This window comes from Mycteria americana, chromosome 3 (genome assembly GCF_035582795.1).
Source record: "Mycteria americana isolate JAX WOST 10 ecotype Jacksonville Zoo and Gardens chromosome 3, USCA_MyAme_1.0, whole genome shotgun sequence".
NCBI lineage: Eukaryota > Metazoa > Chordata > Aves > Ciconiiformes > Ciconiidae > Mycteria > Mycteria americana.
In genome coordinates this window covers 98,203,101-98,226,679 of record NC_134367.1, presented here as the reverse complement: position 1 = coordinate 98,226,679, position 23,579 = coordinate 98,203,101, and the positions used below count along the sequence as shown (strand labels likewise).

At 41.8% G+C, this 23,579-nt stretch overlaps 1 protein-coding gene across 5 annotated transcripts in view; it reads left to right on the top strand.

Moving 5' to 3' along the window:
• TTC7A (tetratricopeptide repeat domain 7A) overlaps positions 1-23,579 on the top strand; it is a 178,180-nt gene that overhangs the window by 56,410 nt on the left and 98,191 nt on the right. For 3 of the 5 annotated variants that reach the window (XM_075496236.1, XM_075496235.1, XM_075496238.1), the window contains 6 exons: positions 1,757-1,861; positions 12,730-12,847; positions 15,518-15,550; positions 16,376-16,411; positions 19,487-19,544; positions 22,905-22,977. In XM_075496236.1, coding sequence (XP_075352351.1) covers positions 1,757-1,861; positions 12,730-12,847; positions 15,518-15,550; positions 16,376-16,411; positions 19,487-19,544; positions 22,905-22,977 — 423 coding nt within the window. The remainder of the gene's footprint in view (positions 1-1,756; positions 1,862-12,729; positions 12,848-15,517; positions 15,551-16,375; positions 16,412-19,486; positions 19,545-22,904; positions 22,978-23,579) is intronic. The other 2 variants (XM_075496234.1, XM_075496239.1) reach the window with 2 other exon arrangements.

The window sequence follows — 23,579 nt, the reverse complement described above, 5'->3', positions numbered from 1 at the left end:
TTGATTCCCATCCTTGCTCTGAGACAAGCTTCCTTCTGGCTGGAGGCAAATTATGCATTTGTAATTGCATAAAATAGCAAATATTTCCTTACTTTTATTGAAGATAACCTGATGCTCTAGGTAGGTGGGAGCAGCCTGGAGAACACAGGGCATGCTGTAGCTCTTCTTCAGACCACAGAGCAGGTATCCAACCTTTTCAAGCAGGAGGGTTCACTCTCCACTGCTGTGGAGCTCATGTCTTTGGTTACGAAACCCATCTTTGCCTTAGCATGGGCAGGGCTGCTGTACACCTTTTTTTCCGCTTTTCCCAGGCTCCCTTGTGAGCAAATTCCTATCCAGGCTTTTGAATCCCCTAGCAAGAAGCCGGACCTTCAGTTCTGTGGAGAAAGGAGGCGGCAGGCGCAGCCCGCTTTGGTGTGGTGTGAGGGAGGGGAAGTGCTGATGGCCGGTGGGAGTGCGAAGCTGCAGCGCAGGGCTGCTGGCCACAGGGGGTCGGCGCAGGTGCCAGACCCAGCTGCCTGTGCTGGCAGGAGCTCTGGTGGGGACAGCCCCTGGGGGTCAGGGTCAGGAGGAGATGGCCAGGACCTGACAGGAATAGTGGTTAGTTGGACTCTGCAAGCTTCTGTCGCTGTCTCCTGTAACAGGGAAAGGCCATGACCATTTAATGTGCCTCTGAGAGGGAACACTGAGCGAGAGAGGCCTGTGTGTGTCTTGGGACCGTGTGGAAGAGTTTGGGAGGAATGGGCCATGTAAGGAGAAATTCTGAGAGAAGAAAACTTCCCCTTGAGCTCAAGGATGAGAGAATTCAGGGGGATCAGGGGTCAGTAGTAAGGAGGGTTGGAAATGTAAAAGAAACTGTGGTCCAGGTGGGGTAGGCTAGGAGACTCTGGCAGGGCAACTTCTGTGACCTCCTCATTGCCTGACCAGACCAGCATCTCACCAGCTCCTCAGCACCTCACGTGCTCCTCACCAGCATCTCTGACCAGAGCTTTCCCCATTCCCCTTTTAAACCTTCTGAAACGTGGCAGCCATGAATATGTGCTGTCAAAAGCAATGTTTGTAGAGCACATTGAATCAAAAGGGCTATGTAACTGCTAATCTTAATAAACATCATTCATTAATGGTAACCGAACACCAGAAAGACAGCGAGAGTTTTATGGGCTTTCTTCCTAACACATGCTACTCGGACCACCCGCTGAAGAGTGTATTGCTCTGTAGTTGCCTGCTCCACCCTTTGCATGGTGGGATCCCAGTTGTATTCTTGTATGTTCTGGAACTGGAGAAGACACAAAACAATCTACAGAGCAGATTACTTTAGCTGCACAAATTTCTCTGACTAGACTTGGCCTAAAATGTTAATGTACTGGAGGATAAGCTCTTTATGATCTTTTCTGGCTTACTAGAAGATGGCTGTGTGCAAGGAATTCTTGTGAATACCAGAATTCTTGTGAATTGGGAAGGCAGAGTTAAAATAACCAGTGTGTTAACGGCCAAGGAAAACTGTTTCTTGTAAAGTGCACAGCCAGGGCTGGTTCTTTGGCATGTTTCCTCTGAGCGTGGGAAGAGTATGTGTTTGCGTGCGCATGCGCACACATGTGTCTCTGTGTGGAGGTGGAAATAAAGTTGCTAACTTGTTGCTGACATGTGATTCTTCATAGCACTTCTTTGTACATTTCACTGAAATATCTTGCTTGGACTCTGTAACAGCATTGTCTAATCAGCCTTTTTTTTTTCTTCCTCTTTCCCCCTCTTCCAGTCAGCATACGCTGTGTCAGTGCTCAAAGAGTGTGCTAAACTGCGACCTACAGATCCCACCGTTCCTCTTCTGGCTGCCAAGGTCTGCATTGGGTCGCTGCACTGGGTAAGCAAGCTGATGCAGTTCTTACTATGTAACGGATCAGGTGCTGCAGTGACAGTACCACAGTGTAGTTGCAGTGGGGAGAAAGGGAATCCTTTTTAAAAATCATACACACACGCGTGTCTCTAAAAAAAAAAAAAAAATCCCAGCAAGAAATTTTGAGTGAGAAAGAAACTCACTTCCAGCAGTGAGTCACTGATATGCATTTTGTTGGCACAATAAACAAAGGAGGAGGGGGGAAGCCATAACAGCCATTCTGGGGACTGCTTCTTCAACTGAGTGTCGAGTTCAATCGACCACTCTTGTAGACCCTGGAAGACAAAAGTTAATAACTAAGTGGACTGTTAGACAGTTCAGGTCTGCTGGACTACTCAGTCCTTTGTTCTTGAAGTTGCTGTGTCAGTGTTTTCTGTTCTGGATGTGTTAATGTATGCCCTAGAAGCAGAGTGGGAGTGGAAGTCTGTGCCTGTGAAATTCTGATTATCCCAAGGAGCAGAAACATCTGTCAGTCTTTTGCTGCTTGCTTTAATTAATTGAATGGCAGCCTGCTGTTTTCACCTGTCCTCACCACGAGGTGTCCCTGCAGTCAGTGAAGGATTATAATTGCTAATATAAGTAAAACAAAGATGCAAGAAAGCATGAAAGAAAATACCAGAAGAATCTGCCCAGATTTTGGTGAAAGGTTGTAGGGGCTAGATTTGTTGTTGTTGTGTCCCCCTGCCTCCCCATCCTACATCCTTATCTGGTGAAAGCTGGTATTCAGCTAAACTTAATTGAGTTGTATCAGTTTACACCACCGTCAGCAAGGAGATCTGGTTATGTATGTTTTTGAATAAACTATACTGTTCAAACTATAATGGTTGAACTTACATGTGAGTCAGCAAAAACTGGGAAGTATCTTGTTCTAGGAAAAATCTTTCAGGTCTGAGGGCCTTGAGGGAATCCTTGCCAAACTACCCAACCTACCTCTGTTCTCTATATAGAGCAATTTAACTCTCTTGTACCCTTAGCTCAGTATCTAAACTTTGAGTGCTGAAAGTCATTCAGTGATACAAAATAACATTCACAGTGAAAGTTATTTTTGTAATAAAGCAAATAAGGTGTTTTTTTCTGATTCTTAGAGATGTTAAAACAATATGAAAGCCAGGTGTTCCAACTGTGTTGAACACTCTTATTAGTATCTCTGATGAAGTTTTAAAAGCAAGATCAACTTGTCATTAGTCTAAAACATCAGCAAGTATATTGACAATTTTTACTCTGTAGGCTCTAAAGCTAGAGGAACTTCATGGGCTAAATTCCTGAATTCTCTTGGAGCCATAGTGGGGGACTGAAAGACCCTGACAGCTTCCCCTGGCAATTCTGTCTCAATGATTGCAAGGAGGCAAAAAAAATTAAAACCCAGGGGAACAGTTGTGTTTAAATATGAGGAAAATCTTTCTCTGAGATCAGGCTAATTTTTGTCTAGGAGCCTGAATTTTAGTATAGGAGACAAACTTGGGATCTCTATATTGCAAATAAATCTTTTACTCTTCTGCCTTCCTGCTCTGTGAACACAAATCCAACAAGGGGAAGGCACTGGAGCCACGAAGCCAGTGAGGGAAGACACTCTGTTGGACCTGATACTTACAAGCAAGGAAGAACTGGTTGGGAATGTGAAGTTTGGGGGCAGCCTTGACTGCAATGACCACAAGGTGGTGAAGTTCAGGATCCTGAGAGAAGGCAGCAAGGCAAATAGCAGAATCGTCCATTCAGACATGCTTTGACTGACTTTGACCACTTCTAAATGCAAATAGTGACTTCAGGAAGGCTGTGGTCTCCTGATGCTTGCTAAACATGTGACCTCTGCCATAACTAGCCTTTGGACAAAACTGAAATACAGTGAATGCATGGTGTAAGACTCCATGCTAAAATCAAGATCCCTGGGATGTTCTTATGTTTAACAGGAGCAATGAAGTTTTAATGGAGGCACTCTACCAAACACTGGGTCACTGATGTGTGTTGAGGTGAAAGGACAAGATTTCTGTACTGTGAGAAAAGAAATTACGTAGAATATTTTTTCTTTCATGTGCTACCCTGATGTTTATGCAGCTCTTACTATTGAGGGCTACATTTCAAATGGTGCCATTAAAGTCTGCTGACTGTGATGGGTGTGTTGAATGTGAAATTATGAGCCCAAATTGAAGATGCTGCTGTGCCAGGAAATGGGCAGAGTCAGGATTTGTCCTTCTCACTGGTGCCTTCCCCAACATCTCTTTGGATCTGCTAGCACAGCTAGCATATAAAGAATACCTTGTTATAGAGACACTTGGAAAATAAGGTGAGACTGTAATTCAGTCACAAGTCTGTCCTCAGACAATCCAGTATGTCTAGAATTCTCATACATGGCAGAGCTGATAAAGCAACAGTCTAACCCTAAAAAAAACAGGAGAAAGAAGGGAAAAATGAGCTGGTTTTGATTATTACAAAGTAAGAGGTTTTTTCCTCTATCTACTGCTTTTTCATTGTGTGAAACACTTTTTCAGTGTTTTTCAGTCAGACCCTGGCTCAGAACTGGGGTGCAGTATGAAATACAAACATGGTTTCACAAGAGGGTAATTTTATTGCAGTTGTCTAGAGCGCAACCTTATGAACTAAAACCAAATTAAAAATATTCCTCTCTCCTCTTCCTTTCACACCCAGATACCAAACTTGATGATGGTATAGAAGAGTTTTAATTAAGGGGAGTCAGAGGGAAATCAGAGCATCTTTTAAAAGAACTGAAATGATAGGTTCCCACATCTCATAGTCAAAGGGATGCTTCTAATATTACTGGCAAACTCCTGTTTGCCTAATAAAGACCTTCCTGCTTAGCAGAGCTGTTTTTCTAAATGTCATCCTTACAGTAATTATTTGCATTTAAATTACATGGCAATCAAATCGGAATTGAATCATTTAAACTGGAAGTGAACAAGCTGATCAATGCCAGTATAAATAGAAAGGAGGATAGACATGGCACAGGAACAGTCTAATAGACAAATATTAACAGTTACAAATAAGCAAATCTATCTTGCTTTTCAGAACATATAAAATATGATTAATTTCTCAATTAGGAAATATGTCTATGTACTTGATTGCTGGCTAGGCAGGAAAAGGGTGAAATCAGATCACCATTTATCCAAATGAAACAGCTAATTTATATGTCCTGCATCTGTCTACTATGTGCTTTTGGTGCAGTATTGTACTCAGTTTGTTTATGGTCCATGGACGAGCAGTACTTTAGTGTTATTTCAGTTACTAGCAATAAAAAAAAAAACCCAAAACCATTTGTGCAGCTGGATAATTACAGAATGTCACGAGGAGCACAGAACAGTTTCTTTCCTGATTAATCTAGTGGTCACTTAACTCGTTTTGCTGGTTTTGTACATGGTGTCTCAGCATGCTTTAAGAACCAGGGAAAACAAAATTAATTGAAATGTACCATAGTGATTTACAACATTGAGGGTGCTCAGATCGCATCTATGAAATAATCTCTCAGTGCAGAACAAATCAAAGTAAAAACATGCATACATTCATACTGTGCCATGCAAATCAATATATAACAGAGCCTGATGTGGAAAAGAACTAAACACCACCAGCTTCTGTTGTGACAGTGTGACCAGATTATTAGCTGATGTAAGTTGGCACTACTCCACTGGCACATTACTGGCACCATGCTGGCGTACATCAGCAGATGATCTGCCCCATCAACCACTAGCTTTCAGGATTGGGCCTGCAGTAAACAACTGAGTGATATAAGCAATGTTTTCGTTACCTTTTTCAGAATTACAGGTTTTCACAAATTAAAAAAAAAAAATGCAGAGTGAACAGTAAATCAATACTTCATTAATTCTAAAGCTTATGCCAGTTGTCTTGGAGGACCAGAAAAGCTCCAAAACTAGTGCATCTATATGGACCACACTTGTTTGGTCAGGATGCTCTTGGACCTGTACTTAATAAAGCTCATGAGATACAAAAGTTTTCAGCAAAGTTGGAACTTTTATACTAGCCCATTACACTGGTGTGTTAAATGTCTTTGTACGGGCTCAGAATTACTTTTGAGGCATCACACTGCCTAGCCTTCAGTCTGCTGGGGTTTCAGCACATCAGTTTGCTGAACTCGCATGTGAATGATTCTAGCAAGTGAACACAAAGCCCATTTGTGTTTAGCTAGCTGTGTCTCAGCTTTCCAGAATGCACTATGAAGTTTTTGATTATTGAAGTTTGGAGTATTGTTTTAAATTTTCATAAGAAAGTTGATGTAGCTTACAGTGGAATATGTCCATACTAAGGTTGTCCTGCCTTGGTCCACTATAAATTCAGAATTCCACTTACTAAAAGGCTTGCTGCAATTTCCTGTTTCACTCAGCCTTCCCTGGCACGGCCTCAGCTGAATGCTCACTTGCCTATTTTGGCAGTGACTTTGAGTTGCAGCACGAGTTGTTGTTTTTAATATTTTAATAGCATAGTACTGTTAATTTCACTACTGATCTTGGTTCTCTAGGACCCTGTTATGGCAGGTGTTGTGAAAATACTAAACCCAGAACTTCTGCCTGCAGGCAAGTGTTAAATACGGAATTTCTTCATTTTTAAGAGCCTTATTTAAAGGCATTTAGGGTTACTATGATGCTTTCTTGTGCCTTTTACTCCACTGATTTCAATGGAGGCACATTGAAAACTTTGTAAATACACATAGAGACAAATGAACTATAGTCCTAGGATAGGCTTGAATTTTCCAGGACTCTGGTCTGACAGAGAGTAGGAAGACATGAGGCATGTTCTTACTGTTTTCATTGCCCCACAGTTGATACCACAGAAATAGTGGTGTTGTGCTAAACTTGTGTAGCACCAAATGATCCCAGTATTCTCAGCTCATATGAGCTTTTGGAGGGACTTCACCCCATGGCAAAAGCTGCATCAAGATGGCGCTGTGCCTCTCGGACACTTCCCTCATTTCTTTTAACTCACCGATCCTAGTGTGCACAGTGAAGTGCTCTGCTCCAGCACAGAGATCATGCCATCAGTCAGGGAAAGGGAGAAAAGAGTGGGGTCGGGCCAGGCCAGACCAGGCATGGAGTCATAAAAAGTGAGTAAGACATACCATGAGGTCAATACATCATGGTGTGTGGAGCGGGGAGGTTGGCAGGATATAGATTTAGAGCTGCATACTTCTGAGGTAACAGCTTATCATTCATTACTTTCACAGACCACTTAATCCGAGAGTGCTTCTCTCTCCTTCTGTCCGTTGTTGACCCTGTCACTATAGATAATAAATGCTGCACATGTGCTTGTACCCAGTCGCGTAGGAGCCCTGGAGTCGCATGGAAATGCTTGGTCTTACTGCAGTATGAATGATATTGAAAGATCAAATCTAGTCCCATTATTGGAGTTATTCTGCCTGCTGAGCGGACACTCTAGAGGACTGACATCACTAGGGCAAGAGGCTACTGAGAAAGCAGTGAATGATAAGGAGCTACTAGAGATTTCTTCCATCTTTGAAAAGACATTCTTGCCCCAATGGCAGTATCTATGATGTAAGCAATCCCAAGGGTTTTAGACATCAAAAATGACCAATAATTTTGCCTTCTATACATCTCCCTTGTGAACAAACCACTCTTGCTACAGTGGAGGAAAGGCCCAAGTATTCCTAAGTGCTGGAGGCTGAGCTTACATGCAGAGTAAGTTGGTGGGCTTAGGACTGGTGACACATGGAGAAAATGCTGACTAGACCAACAATAGAAAGCACAGGAATTTTTTTTTCTGACATATGTAACATGATTCACTTTGTATGCTGTAAACAGCTGTGGGACAAAAACTTTCCATTATACTATGCCTTATCGGCCACCTTCTTTCTATGTATTTTTCCTCTTCTCATTCTCTTTTCCTAATATTTAAATTTTTCACCTCTTTGAATTAGTGTCTATACCTACAACCCAGGATAATGAAAATGATAAGAAGACGTCAATCCAACTAGTTAATATCATGCGTAATTTTGTGTAGACGCCCTTTCCATAGGATTCAGGTCTCTTAGTGCTTGGGTATCACTCAGTCTCACTGGTGTCCAAACTGCCCTGCTTCACTAACCTTGTCTGCTGTCCTAAGTCCAGTGTCACTTGGTGTGTTTCCTGCCTCCTCCCTTGTGCACTCCTCTTTTTTGGCTCAGTAAGGTGCCATTTCCATGCTGCTGCACATCATCAATTTGCTTGTCCTCAATTGTTCTAAATCCATGCTGGTGAGAACTGCAGCTCCCACTTACAGTCCTGGAGGGTGTTGATTCAGTGGGGTAGGGCTTGAGCTTTTCTAAAAACAAGCTGGGTGGCAGTTGGAAACCAGCTGGGTGGCAATAGGCCAGGGGACAGCACCTGCTGTTCCCCACTCCCTTGTCAGTATGCCCCTGGGCTTGGCTGGAGCACACACCAAAACCTGTGGTCAAATAACAAGGGTGGCTGGAACAGCCACTCTCTGTTTCAGGGAAAACATCCCTCAGGGTTATGCAGCTAACAACTGTTCCTTTTCCATCAAAGATGGTGGAGGGGGGGGGGGAACCAACCCCACACTATTACAGTCTTATCATTGTCAGCTTGCTGTTTGGCAGCCTGTCTCTTGCCAGGTGTGTGCTTGTTTCTGGTGTGGTGGAGAGGTTGCTTAGCTAGGGCTTCCAGGTGCCTCCTGACAGTTTATACAGCTTGAGTTCAAAACAAAAAAAGTTCCATTTAGGTTGGTTTTCCCCCACACCTGCTTTCTGAGCTTTCTTCCATGCAGGTCTCAGAGGCAGGGAACCTCTCCCCGCAACCTGTGGTGCTGCCCTTCTCTCCACCAGCTATTCAGTGCAAAGTATGCAGAAGAATGTAAGAACAGTAAGAGCCAAATTGGAGGTATATCTGTGTGGCTTTGAGCCTGTGTTTTGCTTTCTTCTGAGAGAATAAAAAGTAGTGATTCTACGGAAACTGAATTCAAGCTGTTACTGGCACTCTTGATGCCCAAAGAAATACCTTTTCCATGGTGTTGGGAGCCACTGTTGGCACTGCCAGCGACCAGGTAACAGCAGTATGCTGTGCATTTCACAATCACAAAGTGATGCTGTGCCATGCCTGCTGTGGAGGAGGATATATGGCTTCCTGTGGCTTAGAGCTTCCTAGCAAGGGCCTGTAAGTTGCAACAAGAAGTTTTGACCCATGTTGCTTGCCCTTCCACTGCAGTGTTGTGTCACCTTAAGATTGGAGTCATCCTCTGAAGTGAATGAACCATTTAGGTTTCCTTCATATTGAGGCTGGCCCCTGGCCGTGCAGTAGGAGTAGGAATGGACATCTTGATTCTCCTGATAAGCTTTCTGTCACTTAGCTCACTTCTGTGTACCTCAAGCTCACAACTTCTGGGAGTCCCACAGGATGAGACTTCACATACCTGGCACCATATGGGGAGAGGAGAAAGGGGGAGCAGCTCCTGCTGCTTCAGGTCATGTGGCAGCATGCAGGAGCTGCAGCTGGGAATGGTTGTATCTGGTGGGATTCCAGAGGGGTTGATGCCTCATTTGGAGGCCTTCCTCCCTCCCTTTCCCATCGCTACGGCACAGAGTGGAGACATCTCATATGCTTAAGGACCCCTACAGACACAGCTTTACTGGCAGATCACAGCTCAGGTGCACTACTAGTCCCTCACTCAGATGTATGGAGAGAGTTTTCATCCAGACTGCAATCCAGTAGTCCTTGCAATTTAGTTGATAGCCCCAAGTATGCCCCAAGGGGGGTATTCCTGTTCCTGTTAGTAGTTTCCAGATTCATAGTTGACTAGGCAATCAGCAAGACTGATGCACTGGAGAGTTGAAAGCTCACAGTGGGTGATGTGAGTGAAAGGTTTGGCTTTTCACACTTGCCCAGAATGATTGAAGAGTAGGAGAATGGGAGAAGAGGGGGCAGATGGCAGCCACAGCAGGGCTGGCAGGGGAAGTGACTGAGTGCTGTAAGAAGGAGAAGTAAATGTTCTTGTAAACAGAACCAGCTGTGCTGAAGCTCGCAAGGCCACATATTTTCAAAGAAGCCTTCAGCTGACCCAGGTTTGCATTCATGAGAATCTTTGTGGCTGGTCAAAGTGCCATTAGTGTTTAGTATGAATAAACGTTTACAAGAATGTGCTAGAAGTGCTCTTTCAGCCATTCTGAGAAGTTGTGGTTTTATTTATTCATACAGTAGATTAATCTGACACTCACAGGTGGCCCTGGATAACTAGCAGGCAAGAACACTGAATGGTGTGCTGCTGATTTATGCAGCGTAGGCCATCAGTCAGAGACTGGAAACACCATCAGGTGACCATTCAGAGAAACAATGGAGCAAAATCTCTCCAATTTTAAATGTCTCCATTTCAACTCCAAACCTTTCATTTAATCTCTTTCTTCATATACTCTACCCACCCCTACCCTTGTTCACTAGTCATTAGAATTCCTTGTATAGCTCTTTTCTTCATCTAATAGAGACTTCTTGGATGAAAGTGTGTGGGGAGAAGAGGAGAAACAACGAAGAAAGAGTGGGAATATAGCTGTTTATGGTGGCAAAAGAGGTGCATAATTAATTTTCTGGCTGCAGAGATTTTGTGTCTTACATAAAAGTTCCTGAGAGCTGAAGAATTCAGTTATTGTTTCATGAGAACGGGTTTTTTTGTTGTGTGGGGTTGTTTTGGTTTGTTTTTGGTTTTGGGTTTTTTTTTTTTTTCTGTGTAACAAGTCATGGGACACTTTCTTCTTCCATTGTCCTAGGCTCTAGTCCAGAACACACTTCAGTATGTGGCACGGAAGTCAGTAGGGCTACTGATAGGATTAAGAAATCTCCTGGAACAAATCTTAGTCTTCCTGATGTGATGAGAGTTTAAAGGGTCTCATCTGAGCATCACTGAAGTCAGTAGGACCATTTCCAGTGTTTTCAGACTTTGGATTATGCCATTAAAGAGAGTCCTTGCAATTTAGTTGGTAGCCCCAAGTATGCCTCAAGGGTATATTCCTCTTTCAGTTAGTAGTTTCCAGATTCATAGTTGACTAGGCAATCAGCAAGACTGTAATGCTTTCATAATGCTTTCAGGGAAGAGTTTGATGATAAAAATATATGTTAGTCATTGGGCTGACTGATTTTAGGTTTCAGAAATTTGGGAACTATCGGTCTATGTCTAGTTTGAATTGTATGGCCTCGAGGAGACAAACAAGTGAGGAAAAGACCCAAGCAGTGGAGGTTGCTTCTTCGCTTGCACTTTTCAGCCTGTCTTCATGCTTACATTAACAGTAATTTTTTTCTGATGTTTGATATAATCTAATAAATACCAGCTCCTTTGTTTATGAAGCTGTTACTTAATGTTGTCACCTGAATGTCTTCAAGCGATGTAACTAGGAGGCCCATTGGCAGGATAGTATATCAAGTCAAGTAGATTCTGTTCATAGGTAGCGTATTAACAGAGCACTGCAGAATGGAAGTTTCTGGTCTGCTGGGACATTTTGATTCCAGTTCATTACGGGTGACTCCTTTTAGATGTTAAGGAACTATGAGGTGCTGAGCTGAGGTGCAAAGCTGAGTATTAAAAGAGCACATTTCAGTTACGTCTGCAGTACTTGCGTCTAAAACAGCTGGATTTCAAACAAAAATGTATTTCCTCAAAATTAAACAACCCCATCCCAGAAAGTCAGTTGTCATGTAACGGAAGTTTCCAAAAGGAGGATTTTTCAGATAGTGTAATGGTGTCTGGTTCTTGATTAGGGATGACACTGATTATGGTTGACAGTATCTGCAGGCTATCTTGTGTAGAAATGAGGCCTTCCTGTAGACTCTGTGTCTTTCAGTAATTACTTACAGGTTTTGCCTGTACCTCTCCAACCTATACCTTTCCAGATATGTACAGTCTAGAGGTCTTAGTCTTTTCTACTTATAAGGGGTGAGTGACATTAATGAGAGTTTAAGGTTAGAAATGAGGAAAGGTATTCAGTAATAAAATACTTGAATTATTTTTGGTTTAAAATTAACATTAACTCATATTTTAAACATACTAAAGCTTTATATTTTCATTAGACTTAGATCTGTGTGGTCAGCTGGAAAGGAAAGTTGGGGGGAGCAGTCTGTACTGTAGTAGAAGAGACTAACTTACATATTTCACCATTTTGGGGGCTGATCCTGAGAGTTTGTGACTGCTTTCTCTTCCCATTACAGTCTGTAATATAAAATGCATTTTCAAGGGAATTGTGTCTTTGCAAAAGATGCAAAATGTGGCTAGTGCAGCATGAGCTGCTAAGGTAGCGTGGTATTTCAGATCAAAATTTGTGTCCTGAATTTGCTGCCTCCTTCTTGTGGCCGCAGAACTGCAAGCAGCAGCTGAACTCACCTTGCAGTGAAGTGCTTTACTTGTTTTAGTCTTGTAACGTTCTAAAAGGAAGTAAAATTTGCTGAGGTTTAAAAACATGGTACAGCCAGACTAGATGGTCTTCCTTTGAAGGAAGAAACTTGTTAGACCTTTCAATGTACTGCTAGGATAGCATATAAGTAGTCAGTTGGTCCAATATTTGTATTTAAGGTTGCATGATTGAAGCATGCCTGAAGGGAAATATAAAAATAAGATAGTATCCTTCATTAACCTTAAACATCTGGAACTAGTTTGGGGTGGTGGATGCTTAAAACAAAAACAAAACTTTTCTCAAAACTGTGCACGTGCACCGAGGTCTGCTAATCTGACCTTCTACGTCCTCCTTTCTGTGAGTGTTTACTGTGATCACTGAAAGCCCTTTTATGAGTGGCTCTCAGGTCACTTACAGGTAAGTTTAATGGCATAATCTTATTGAAGTAAGTATAGAGGAAATGCCTATAAGTCTCAACCTACCTCTTTTGCAGCTGGAAGAAGGAGAATACTTTGCTAAAACAGTGATAGACCTGGGTGAGGATGCTGGAGAGTCCCTAGCAAAGGGTTACCTGGCACTGGGCCTGACATACAGTCTTCAAGCTACTGATGGTGAGTTATCCTGTTTGTCAGGAATGTTGTATGGAGAGCATCTGTTCAAAGTCTTCAGTGCAAGCATTGGAAATTTATTAGAAACTCTGATTTTAGTGCTGACTGGACATGAAAAACAATCAGATTGTAAGACAAATGGGAACTGTTCACTTGCTTTTCTGTGGTAATAAAAGTGAAGTTTTTTAGGTAAAGGAAGGAATGCAAATCATTACTTAGGAGGTGATAATCTGACTATAGCCAACAATGTTGGTGTGCTTTACTTGAATATTTGTAATATATTTCTTTCACTTACTTACACAACAAAAAGTCAAACTTTCCTTCTATTTTCATATTTTTGTCACCCACTCGTAAACCATATAAAGAAATACAGTCCAAGAACGGGAGTCAAAAATGCCTGACTTCAATTCCTGGTGTGATACTGATTCCCCACAGAGATTCAGCCTCTCTGTGATGTCATTTCTTTCTCTGCTTAGAAGTAAACAAGATAAAAATATCTACCTCACTGGTACATGTGGATGTTGACTAGGTACAGACCACTGAATGTAAGAAGCATTTTATTTTAATGCTGCTTGCTTGGGTTTTGAATGACTGGACAATGGGGTCCTGCAGATTTGGTGCTTGGTAGCCAGAAGGGCTTGAAGTCCCAGTGTTTGGGAGACTTCTAGCTCTGACCTTCATCAAGCTCACAGGTGGGAAAAGTCTTTGCTTCTTCTACCACTTCTAACATAGGTAGAAGGCCTTCTAACATAGTTTCTTTGAATAATGGCTGAGCTAGTGTGTTCCCTAATCAGTTTGGCAGTCCTGCCCACATGCAAGCAATGGCTTTTCTGTCAGATGGGTCCTGTAGAAATGAACCAACTTCTTCCAGCAAATGAGCCTAGAACAAAGCTAAAATGACTGTATGGTATCATGGAAGTATGCTGGCCTTGCAAGTTACACTAGAATTCTGCAAGGAATGTGTATGAGGAAGTGGCTTGTGCTCTTCAGTAGTGCAAGTTAGTGTATTTTTTCAGCCAGCCATATCTGATCAGCTGTTCTGAGAACTGCTTTCCAGCATGGAGGCTAACAGGCACTGTAGCTCTCTTCAGTTCTCCATTTCTCTGCCTCAGAATAGTTCTCCCTAGAAAGTTTGTGTCAAGAAACATATGCCCTTTCTACCCTGAACTTTCTCTGTATTTTTTTTAAGTTCATGAAACATTGAGTTCTGCTTAACAGCCTGGCTTTTTAGGGCATTTTGCCTAGATTTTGTTTAAACTGTCCCTATACCTATACAAGATCCCAGAGACTATTTTCAGAGATAGGTTTTCTATGTTAGCCCATTATGATCTATTTGTTATGCTCAGTATGGAAAGAAGATGGTTTCTAAAGAGTGGAGTTGTAGAGGCATGTGCTGTGCTCTGGCTCTAAAAATACTTTGATGCAGCAAAATGCGAGTTGGAAACTTTTCTTCTGGAAGAGAAGTCTTCTCTGAGTTTTCAAGAGATTAGTTCAGATGTTGTAATAAGCATCCTTTTTAATGTAAAAGAAACAGTCTTCACAACAACTGCCTTGGATTTTTTTCTTCAGATTAGCATCTGATTTATGTTGTGAAACAGTGGAATATCTGCCTTCTCCTCGTATCTCTAGCCTTTAAGTCAATAGGGCCAGTCACTCAGTTATTTGACGGAAAAAAATGAAGAGTGTATTTCTATCTTTCAGGTTATATTTTAATAAAATGGATTAAGTCCTTCAAAAGCATATTTATGATGATCATACTTATGATGATCATGAATATGGAACAGCATTTTACTAGAAAATGTCAAATTTGCGCTAACAAGATGTTTTTCATTAGCATTGTTAAAAAATAGCTTCTCACAGTGAGGAAGCAAGCATAGAACATGCTGAAAGGAAGGTAGCAACTCCCCTATGTAATCCTGCCTCATACTGTCAATCTTGTTTATCATTGTGTTTATACCAGTTCATAGTGACATATGCAGACACATAGTCAAACATCTGTGTATATATATGATTTCCATAACTTTCCACTTGAGTTGACTTTCAGTGAGTCACTATTTTCAATGGTAGTTAAGTGTTTCAAAGACATTCAACCAATTGCCTTATAAAGCTTATAGCATTATATCAAGATGCCTTCCGTCCAAGGTTAGGCTTTCTTATTTAATATATCCTCTTAGTAAATATTTCTCCTCCTGTGTGACAAAGGCACTGAGGAGTTGTATTAAAGCCTTTTCTTTGTGACCTGCAAAAGCACTTGCTAAAAAGCGGAGTCAGAAGAGAGAATCCTACTGAATAACAATTCAAAGAACTTGTGGGGAGCATTTGATAAAAAGTCACTTTACAACTGTTAGATTTACTCCTGGATAACATAAGACTTCCTGAAACTTATGCTGGGTAGCAGTATGTGTAGCTTCCTTGTTCTTAATGTCTGATTACATGTTTCTTGAGATAAGCCTCACTGAAGTAGCTGAAAGATGTGTCCTCAGAGGAACTCATTACCATTTTTGCCTTGCTCTTAGAAGCACAAATCTCTTGTTCGTACAGAATGTCCGTCTATTGGTATGCTAAATTTTCTGCAGATCTGTTCCCAATGGGTCAATGTCAACAGCAAACCTTTCTCTTCTTCTTGTAGTTCAGTTTTGACATAAGCTGTATTGTCAACTTTGCCTCCCTTAGGTCTGGTGAAGAATCCATTGAAGACAGGGGAAGGTGAGATGAATTTAACAAAGGCTAAAGAGGAAAGACCAGGCTGAGAATGCACTGTGAAATACAAGTGCTGCTCTTATCTAACGTCACCACCTCACATCTTGTGAAATCTTTGTAAATTTAACAGACCCTTGCTCTTTCAGAGATGAGAGAGTGTGCTGTATCTCTGTTTTTCATTTAGAATTTTGGTGTAAGGCACGGATCAGGGACTGAATTGAATTTTTTCTATCAGTCCTTGTGGATTTTATAAATAATCAGTATACTGACAGCACTGGTTAATTTAAAAAAAAAAAAAAAGTAGACATTGCTTATTAGGAACAAACCCATCATTTTTGCTTGTGGAGATAGCAGTCAACACATGCAATCTTTAATTATAATTCTGGATGCTAAAACTGTACACCTTGCCGTATTAGGTGTCTTAACACAAGGGGATGTTTTTTGAAACTCACTGGTATGTGCAAAAGGGTGCATGTGCATTGGTGGTTTAGTTTGGATCAGAAATATATTTTTGAAGTCCATCTCTCTGTCATCCCCACTTCTTATGTTGTGATTCACATAATGGAACAGTTTTGTACAACACAAACTGAATTCTTTCCCATAAAACTAATGTGCTACATAAATAGACCTGATTATGCTGCAGCTGCTAATGGATGTTCAGTCTGTGGGACAAGACTAGAACTAGACCCCTGTCCCCATGTTTGTAGTGTTGATGCTGATCCTCAGCATTAAATGTTTCACTCCATGCATTCACACTTACTGTGCTGCACCTGCTTACTAACACAGAACTTGCCCTCTGTTTGCAAATGTGACTTAGAGCTTCGTATTTAGGTACCGAAATGTTGCTGAAGATCCTGTTGACTTTTGGTAAGGCTTAAGCTCCTTTAAAAACCCAGAGTGCTTTAGAAAATAAACCTTGGTCTCCTAAGGTGGCGTTTGCAAAAGTACCGTGTCTTACAGGACTAACTGCTGAAGTTTCAGAAACTTAAACTCCCCTGTCCTCTCTGCCTTACTGTAGTCAGAGTGCTTTGCAGGTTATTTTAATCTAAGTAATAAGTCATACTGCCTTTTAGTTGGTAGAACTGCAGCAGCCATGCTCGCAGTGGGTCAAGTTGGGTAGAGGCTGAAGAATTCATTAGTGCTGTCAGCCTCGGTGAATGGAGCACAATTTTTAGAAGTTTAGTCAGACCCACCTAATTCTGTCTCCTTGGTGCAAATTTTTCTTTGTCTGAAGTGAAGCTTTTCAGTGATACAAGGTGGGTTGCAGTGATGACGACTTCTTTGAACAATTCCAGGGGTAGGGCATCCACAATATCTCTGGGCAACCTGTTCCAGTGTCTTGCCACCCTCATAGTAAAGAATTTCTTCCTTGTATCTAATCTAAATCTTCCCTCTTTTAGTTTAAAACCATTACCCCTTGTCCTATCACTACAGGCCCTGGTAAAAAAACCTCTCTCCATCTTTCTTATATGCTCCCTTTTAAATATTGAAAGGCCACAACAAGGTCGCCCTGGAGCCGTCTCTTCTCCAGGCTGAACAACCCCAACTCTCTCAGCCTTTCTCCATAGGAGAGGTACTCCATCCCTCTAACCATTTTCATGGCCCTCCTCTGGACCTGCTCTAAGAGGTCCATGTCTGTCTTGTACTGGGGGCCCTAGAGCTGAACCCAGTACTTCAGGTGGGGTCTCATGAGAGCAGAGCAGAGGGGGAAAATCACCTGCCTTGACCTGCTGGCCAAGCTTCTTTTTATGCATCCCTCCCAAAATCACTTTTCATTGCCTTTTTTTTTTTTCTAATTTATCTCCTTTAGCCATAAAGGCCCTGTAAATGGCATTTTCTAATTTATCTCCTTTAGCCATAAAGGCCCTGTAAATGGCATTTTCTAATTTATCTCCTTTAGCCATAAAGGCCCTGTAAATGGCATGGTTAACTTGCAGCATCAGTCCTCAATATTGTCAAACACAAATTTCAACGTGTTTATCCAAGTCAGACACAAATCTAGAGACGGACAACCAGATTTCCAACTTAGTTTTATAGCTGAAGATGCAGTTCATATTGTGGGAGGTGGGACTCACATGCTGTTTCCGAGTAGTGCAGAGGCAAAGCTGACTAGTTGTAATCACTTCAGTTCCATAACATATCTTGAGCTCTTTCTGGCTACAAGCTGAACATCAGTCAAATGTCTTACCAGGTGGAACCTAAAAGTTCTCCTAGCTTTTTCCATTTGATGTTTATTTTGGGGGGCAAATAGTAAAATTTCTTTCAGTCTTCCTCATTGTGTGGCATCTCCAGAACTGCTCTGTAACTTACATAAAGAATCTTGTAGTTTCCATGAGACACAGAATCTGACATATTTTTCTGGATGAATATTTATAGCTATGATCAATCCTTTTCAATGTCTCCTCAAGCATTTTTATGTTTACATCAATCTTGATTCTTTTAATTTTTTTTTCTAAATTTTCCTCCTCTGTTACCTTTTTCCAGTATTTGGCAGTGGACCTGAATACTCAGTTTAAGACTATTGAGAGTGAAATATTTCCAGCTATTTCTAATAAATGCTGCATTTTGCATGAAAGTCCATTTCTTCAAATTTATTCTTTAAACTGCAAATTTTTTCTACAGTTTTTACTACTTAGGGTAGATTTTGTGGCATAAGCAATTTTTGATCTTTATCATCTGGGAAATCCTGAAGATTGCTGTTCCTCCCAAATGAACCTGGTGTTTTGAAGAACTGTTGGAAGATGTAGGAATAAAAAAGGTCTGATCACTATAACTACTTTGGCAAAATAAAATACTTTCAAAGTTTCACTCACTAGGGTGTTGCAGAATTCAAAGAAACTGATTGCCCTTGTATGGCTTGTAGAAGAACACAACTCTTTCCTCTTAACTTTTAAGAATACTTGAATTTTGTCTGGTTTTGTTGCTTAAGTATATACTACTTACTAACTTTCTGTTCTGGAGCTTACACTGACTTGATGTATGAAGTCAAATATATTCATAAGTGGATGTTTGCTGATAGATTAACTACTTGTCACTTCTTTGTGCTGTTGATCAGTAGGTCTCAAATTCAGGACAGGCAGAACGAGAAAAAACTGCTATGCAAAATCTGAAAACTAAGAACCAGAAGAAGACAGCCAATGTACTTCTGAAAATTATCACTAGCTTTCCAGATATTTTGGATCTGAGAACGCCATGCTTCTCTAAGTTCTTCCTCCATTTCCCTTGCTCTTGATGATGATATCTTATGATACCCTGGCATAACAAGAACTTGATTCTTCTCCTCCATGTACGGTTTTGGCTAGGAATTAATTCACACATTGAGAAGTCAGTATAGTGGGCAGGATCCTTTAGTCAAGCAATTAGAGGCACCAAGGAGAGCATTAGTGGCTAATGCCACACCTGAAGTAGCCTAAAAGCCTGTTGTGGTCTCAAGGGAGGTGGTGTGTTGTCAAGGGTTTTGTCCTAGAGCTGTAAATTTGGCTCCTGGTGTTCCCTGTTCAACCTGCAACACCCTCCTACATGAAGATGGTGGTGGAGACAGTCTGTATCTGAGTCAGAATATGCTGCTAGTTACTGCTTTTAGCATATACACCAACCTGGCAGAGGGCCTGTTATGCTCTTGGTATCTAGTTAGCATATGTCCCCTTCTCCTCCCAGACCCCTTCAGTGGCATATGTAAATAAAAAATGCTTTGGCATTTCAGACAAGGGAGTTGTAAGAGTCTTTAATAAAAATGAAATGAGAATTCAGGTTAAAATACTGGTTTTGGGCTGTTGCTTAAAAACAAAATGGCATGTTTTCCAGCCATGAACACGTGCACCACCAGATTTCCACAGTTTTTATGCTCCCGGTTTGAAATACTCTGTGCATGTGTAAATATTTATTTATTTAATCTGAAACATTGAATTCAACTCTTAAATGGCATTGTATCTTGTCCTGCAGCTACTCTGAAGAGCACTCAGGATGAATTAAACAAGAAAGCACTTCAGACTTTGGAGAGGTGAGTAGGAATCTTGCGAATACTTGCATTGTGTATTTCTTTAGGTGATTTCAGAATAATTGTTGGTTTTAATGGTTGGTTTCTTCTGCATAAGGCTTCCTTGCCTGAAAGTTTAAAAAAAGTTCAGTAGACTTCAGCAATAGTCTGTCAAAAACATTCCTGTGATGGCTAAATGCAGTGATTATTTGGTTGAATATCCAAGGTAAGAGTACCTGTTCTGCCACTAAACAGAAATAACCATAGCCCCAGATTAGCTGCAGTGAGATCTACAGTGCTGGGAGATGCAGCTTCTTCACATGATGCCAGCAGGCAAATGTGGGAAGCTAGTTTTGTCTCCGTTCCTTTGTGAAGCAGGCTTAAACTTCTATTTCCCTCCTGGTGGGAAAGTACCTTCACCACCAGGGTGTAGGCTGCTATGGGGTGACCTGGCATCAGTGCACTTACTGGGGAGGGGATGATTGCTGTCCTAATGAGTGTTTACATGAGCTGTTGTATGAAAAGGGGGCTACAGAGCTAGTGGTACAAAGCAGTCACTGCTCATCTGTTCTTCACCGCTGTATTTTGTGGGGGAGTCTGATCCACTGGCTCTGCCCTGAAGGTATCTGTGAATTAAACTCTTCTGCAACTACAGTTACCTCAAGTAAAACTGCTTGGGTTAAAAACCCTTTTTGTCATTTCTGTTGTGGTAGAGAGGTGAGGTGTGAGCTTCCTGACCCTGTTACAACTAAGTTACACCACCCAAAATACACTAGGTGGTGTTTGGGCAGTTAACATTGTAAATGTGAATGCCTACAGACTTCAGATGGCAACTAAATGGAAGCTTATATGGTCTAAGTCTTGGGCTGAAGTATTTAATTCTGGGTTTGGTGTGGTCATAAATACATTACAAAAGTAAAGAAAATTTGGGATCTCTGGTACAGATCTCAAAGTATAGATGTAGCAGGTTGAACATGTTACTGGATCTTAGCTGTTTTTCTGATGCTGAGCAAGGAAGAGTCCAGCATGTTTGTCTTGCTCTGGTTTTGCAGTGGTTGCAAGAGCACGTATTAAGCTGAAACCACAGATGTAATTCTGGATATTTACCATATGGAGATCTGAAAGATAAAATTTTAAAAAGCCATTTATTTGGTCACTTTTTAGATCAGGAGTGTAGTTTAAGTCGCACTAGTTCCTGGACTCCAATGTAATTAATACTTTCAGTACTGCCCAATTTTGATGTAATTGTGGTCCTGCGGTGCTTTTAAACTGCATTTATTTTTATCCTTTGACCTTTCCCACTGGCTGTGGCTTGTTTTCATGGTATCTTAACTCTAGCTAGGAAGCAGACAAGCTTCTAGCCAACCATTAGGTACTCAAACTTCAGCCAACAGGGATGTTGTGATAGTGAGCTGGTTACTAGTGTCTTCCTAAATGCCTGAGTTTTGTTTCTTTTTTTTGTTTTCCTTGTTTTTCACCTGTTTTTAAAGTATGTGTATGATCTCTCAGGCCATGGTTTGGCCTGTAGCCATCTTTACAAATGGCCTTTTCAGCTGGAAGATTGGATCAAATATTTTTCTAATACCTTTTGAGGAAACTGAACAGTAAAATAAGAACCCTTTGTTTCTTTCCAAAAGCACCATTAATCTCTTCTCCCATACACCCATGTGAACTTTCCCCTGTTATTTATTGTTGGAGAGGCTGCTGAAGGTTTCACAGAGGTGGCTCATCCTGCTCTAACAGCTTAGGGCAAAGCTGGGTTCTGTCTTGTGGAGTCTTGTTGTTGGTTGGTTTTGGGGCTTTTTGTTTTTGTTGTTGGGGTTTTTTTGTTTGGTGGGCTTTTCTTGTTTAAAGTGGGGGGAGAAGTTAGTGACTTTGCCTGTACTAATTGCACCTTGATGTCTTTGGCATTGCTTCAGAATTCTTCAGTGGTGCTACCTTGACTTGCAGAGTTACAGGACACATTCAGTCCATATTAAAGTAATTCGTTCTAGAGCCATTAGTTATAAAAGTCAACTCCAACAGCTTCTTGCTCACAGGCCAAGACAACATTTGAGAGGTGGCTGCCATTGAAATAGTGTGTGGTTTGTTTTCTGGAGTAATTCTTTGATTTTTGTTTGTTTATTTGGTTGTTTATTATTAGCAAATGTATAGTTTCGGCAGGGTTTTTAACTACCAGCCTTGTCAGCCTGTCGTTTCTCCCTCATAAGGACGTTAATCATGCTCACTTTGGGGAGGGCGATGCAGGTGCAGGCTTCCCTGGTGTCCTGGAACGCAGCCCAGAAAGAGGTCAGGAACGTCAGTTGTCTACGAGGGACCTTCCTCTTCCCCATCTCTCCCACAGGAAATGACTTCCCTGTGCCGCAGAGCTAGGAGTGAGCTCTGTGGGTCAGCGACAGGATAATCCGCTGGCCCCTGGGCTGGGCTGCCAGTGTGGCATGAGCCAGCGCCCCACATTGCTCCTAGGTTAGGTCCCCAAAACACTATCTTCACGTTGCCTTGGTTAATGGCTTTTCCACAGGCTAGCAAGCCCAGACTGCAGTTTCATGCTTAGCATAGTCTGAGAGGGACAGTTCTGCCCTGGTTGTCCATCCCTGTTTCCTGCCTTGCACAAGCCTGTGTGAAGGGCCTTCACGTCTGGTTCTGGAGACACCGCAGCCTTGTAGCCAAGGGATCACTGCAGTGCACACTGTTGCCTGTTGTGGACTAGAAGGTAAGATCTAAGAGGTCCAAGCTTGAGAAGTAAGGGCCTTGGTTTTGGTCCAGGCTCAAATCCTCATTCCTCCCTCAGTGTCTTCCCTTTCCAAATTAGGAGTCTACTGTCAACAATTAGACTAGAAGCTGCAGGGTGGAGGATGTTTTGTGTGTTTGAGTACCAGCTCATGTCATGGGCTCCTGATCTGTAGTCCTCTACATGCTCATAGTCACAATAATAACAGAAACAATTATCACTTTTTCATTGCTAACCTAACCCTCTCCTATTGTTTGAAAAGTGGCAATATAGGAACAAGTTAGACAACAATCTCCCTCACCTGAATTCCTTAAAATAATGCTTTAATACGTTTGTCATGAGTTAAAAGCTGCTTTCTCCATATCAGTTATCCAAGTTCCAAAACATTGTGGCATTTAATGAAGGCGCATGTAAGTTGTATAACATCCTGGCAGTTGTGTTTGTCATACTTGTTCCTGTGAGCCTGGCTTAGCCAGGCCAGCATTGATGTGCTTTTTGTCTAGTTTTGGTGTGCTCCCCCACTACTGGACTAGTTTTCTGTAGGAGAGGACTGGGTTTTGTACTGTGCTTGTGTGTGACTCATGGCAAAGGAGTTCTGCAAAGTACAATCTAACAGTCACTTTTCTTTTTGTATTGTGTGGTCATCCTTAAAGAGCACGTGACTTGGCCCCAGAAGATCACCAAATCATCCTCTACCTATCACTGCAGCTGGCTCTTGTCAGACAGGTATGTGCAATAATTGACAACCACTGAGTCATGAGAGGGTGGGAGAAGGACAGTCCAATTGAACAAGACCCAGACTTGCTAAACAGGGTCCTTTCCTTCCTACATTGTAATCGATAACAATCAATCAGAATATGTTTAAGATTTTTATTATTATTATTTTTTAAATAGTAATTCTGTAGCACATGGAACGACCTTCCTTAGGGCATGCATTCAGGTCTAACTCGTGAGCAGTGCTGTTCCTACTTGGAGCAACTTTGGGTGGGGCGAGCGAGGTGTGTGTTATTGCTTCCTGTTCCTTGGCTATCATGCTGTGTCCTGCTGCAGGCCACTCCAAACACGCTCTCATTACTGCCCGGTTCTGTATCACACCAGATTGCACACTCTCTGTGCTGGGGATTGGTTTATTCCATACTTGGGCACGTTCGGCGTTAGGCTTTGACGGGTGCTGGAGCTCTGCAGCAAGTGGGATTAGTTGGCATTTGAATGCTGCTGCAGGTGTTAACTCATAAAAATTAAGCTGATCAGAAAATACACTGCACTGCCTTTCAGAAAAAACATTTGGGCTGTGCTTTATTTTTCTGTCCCTTCTTTTCATAATTGGG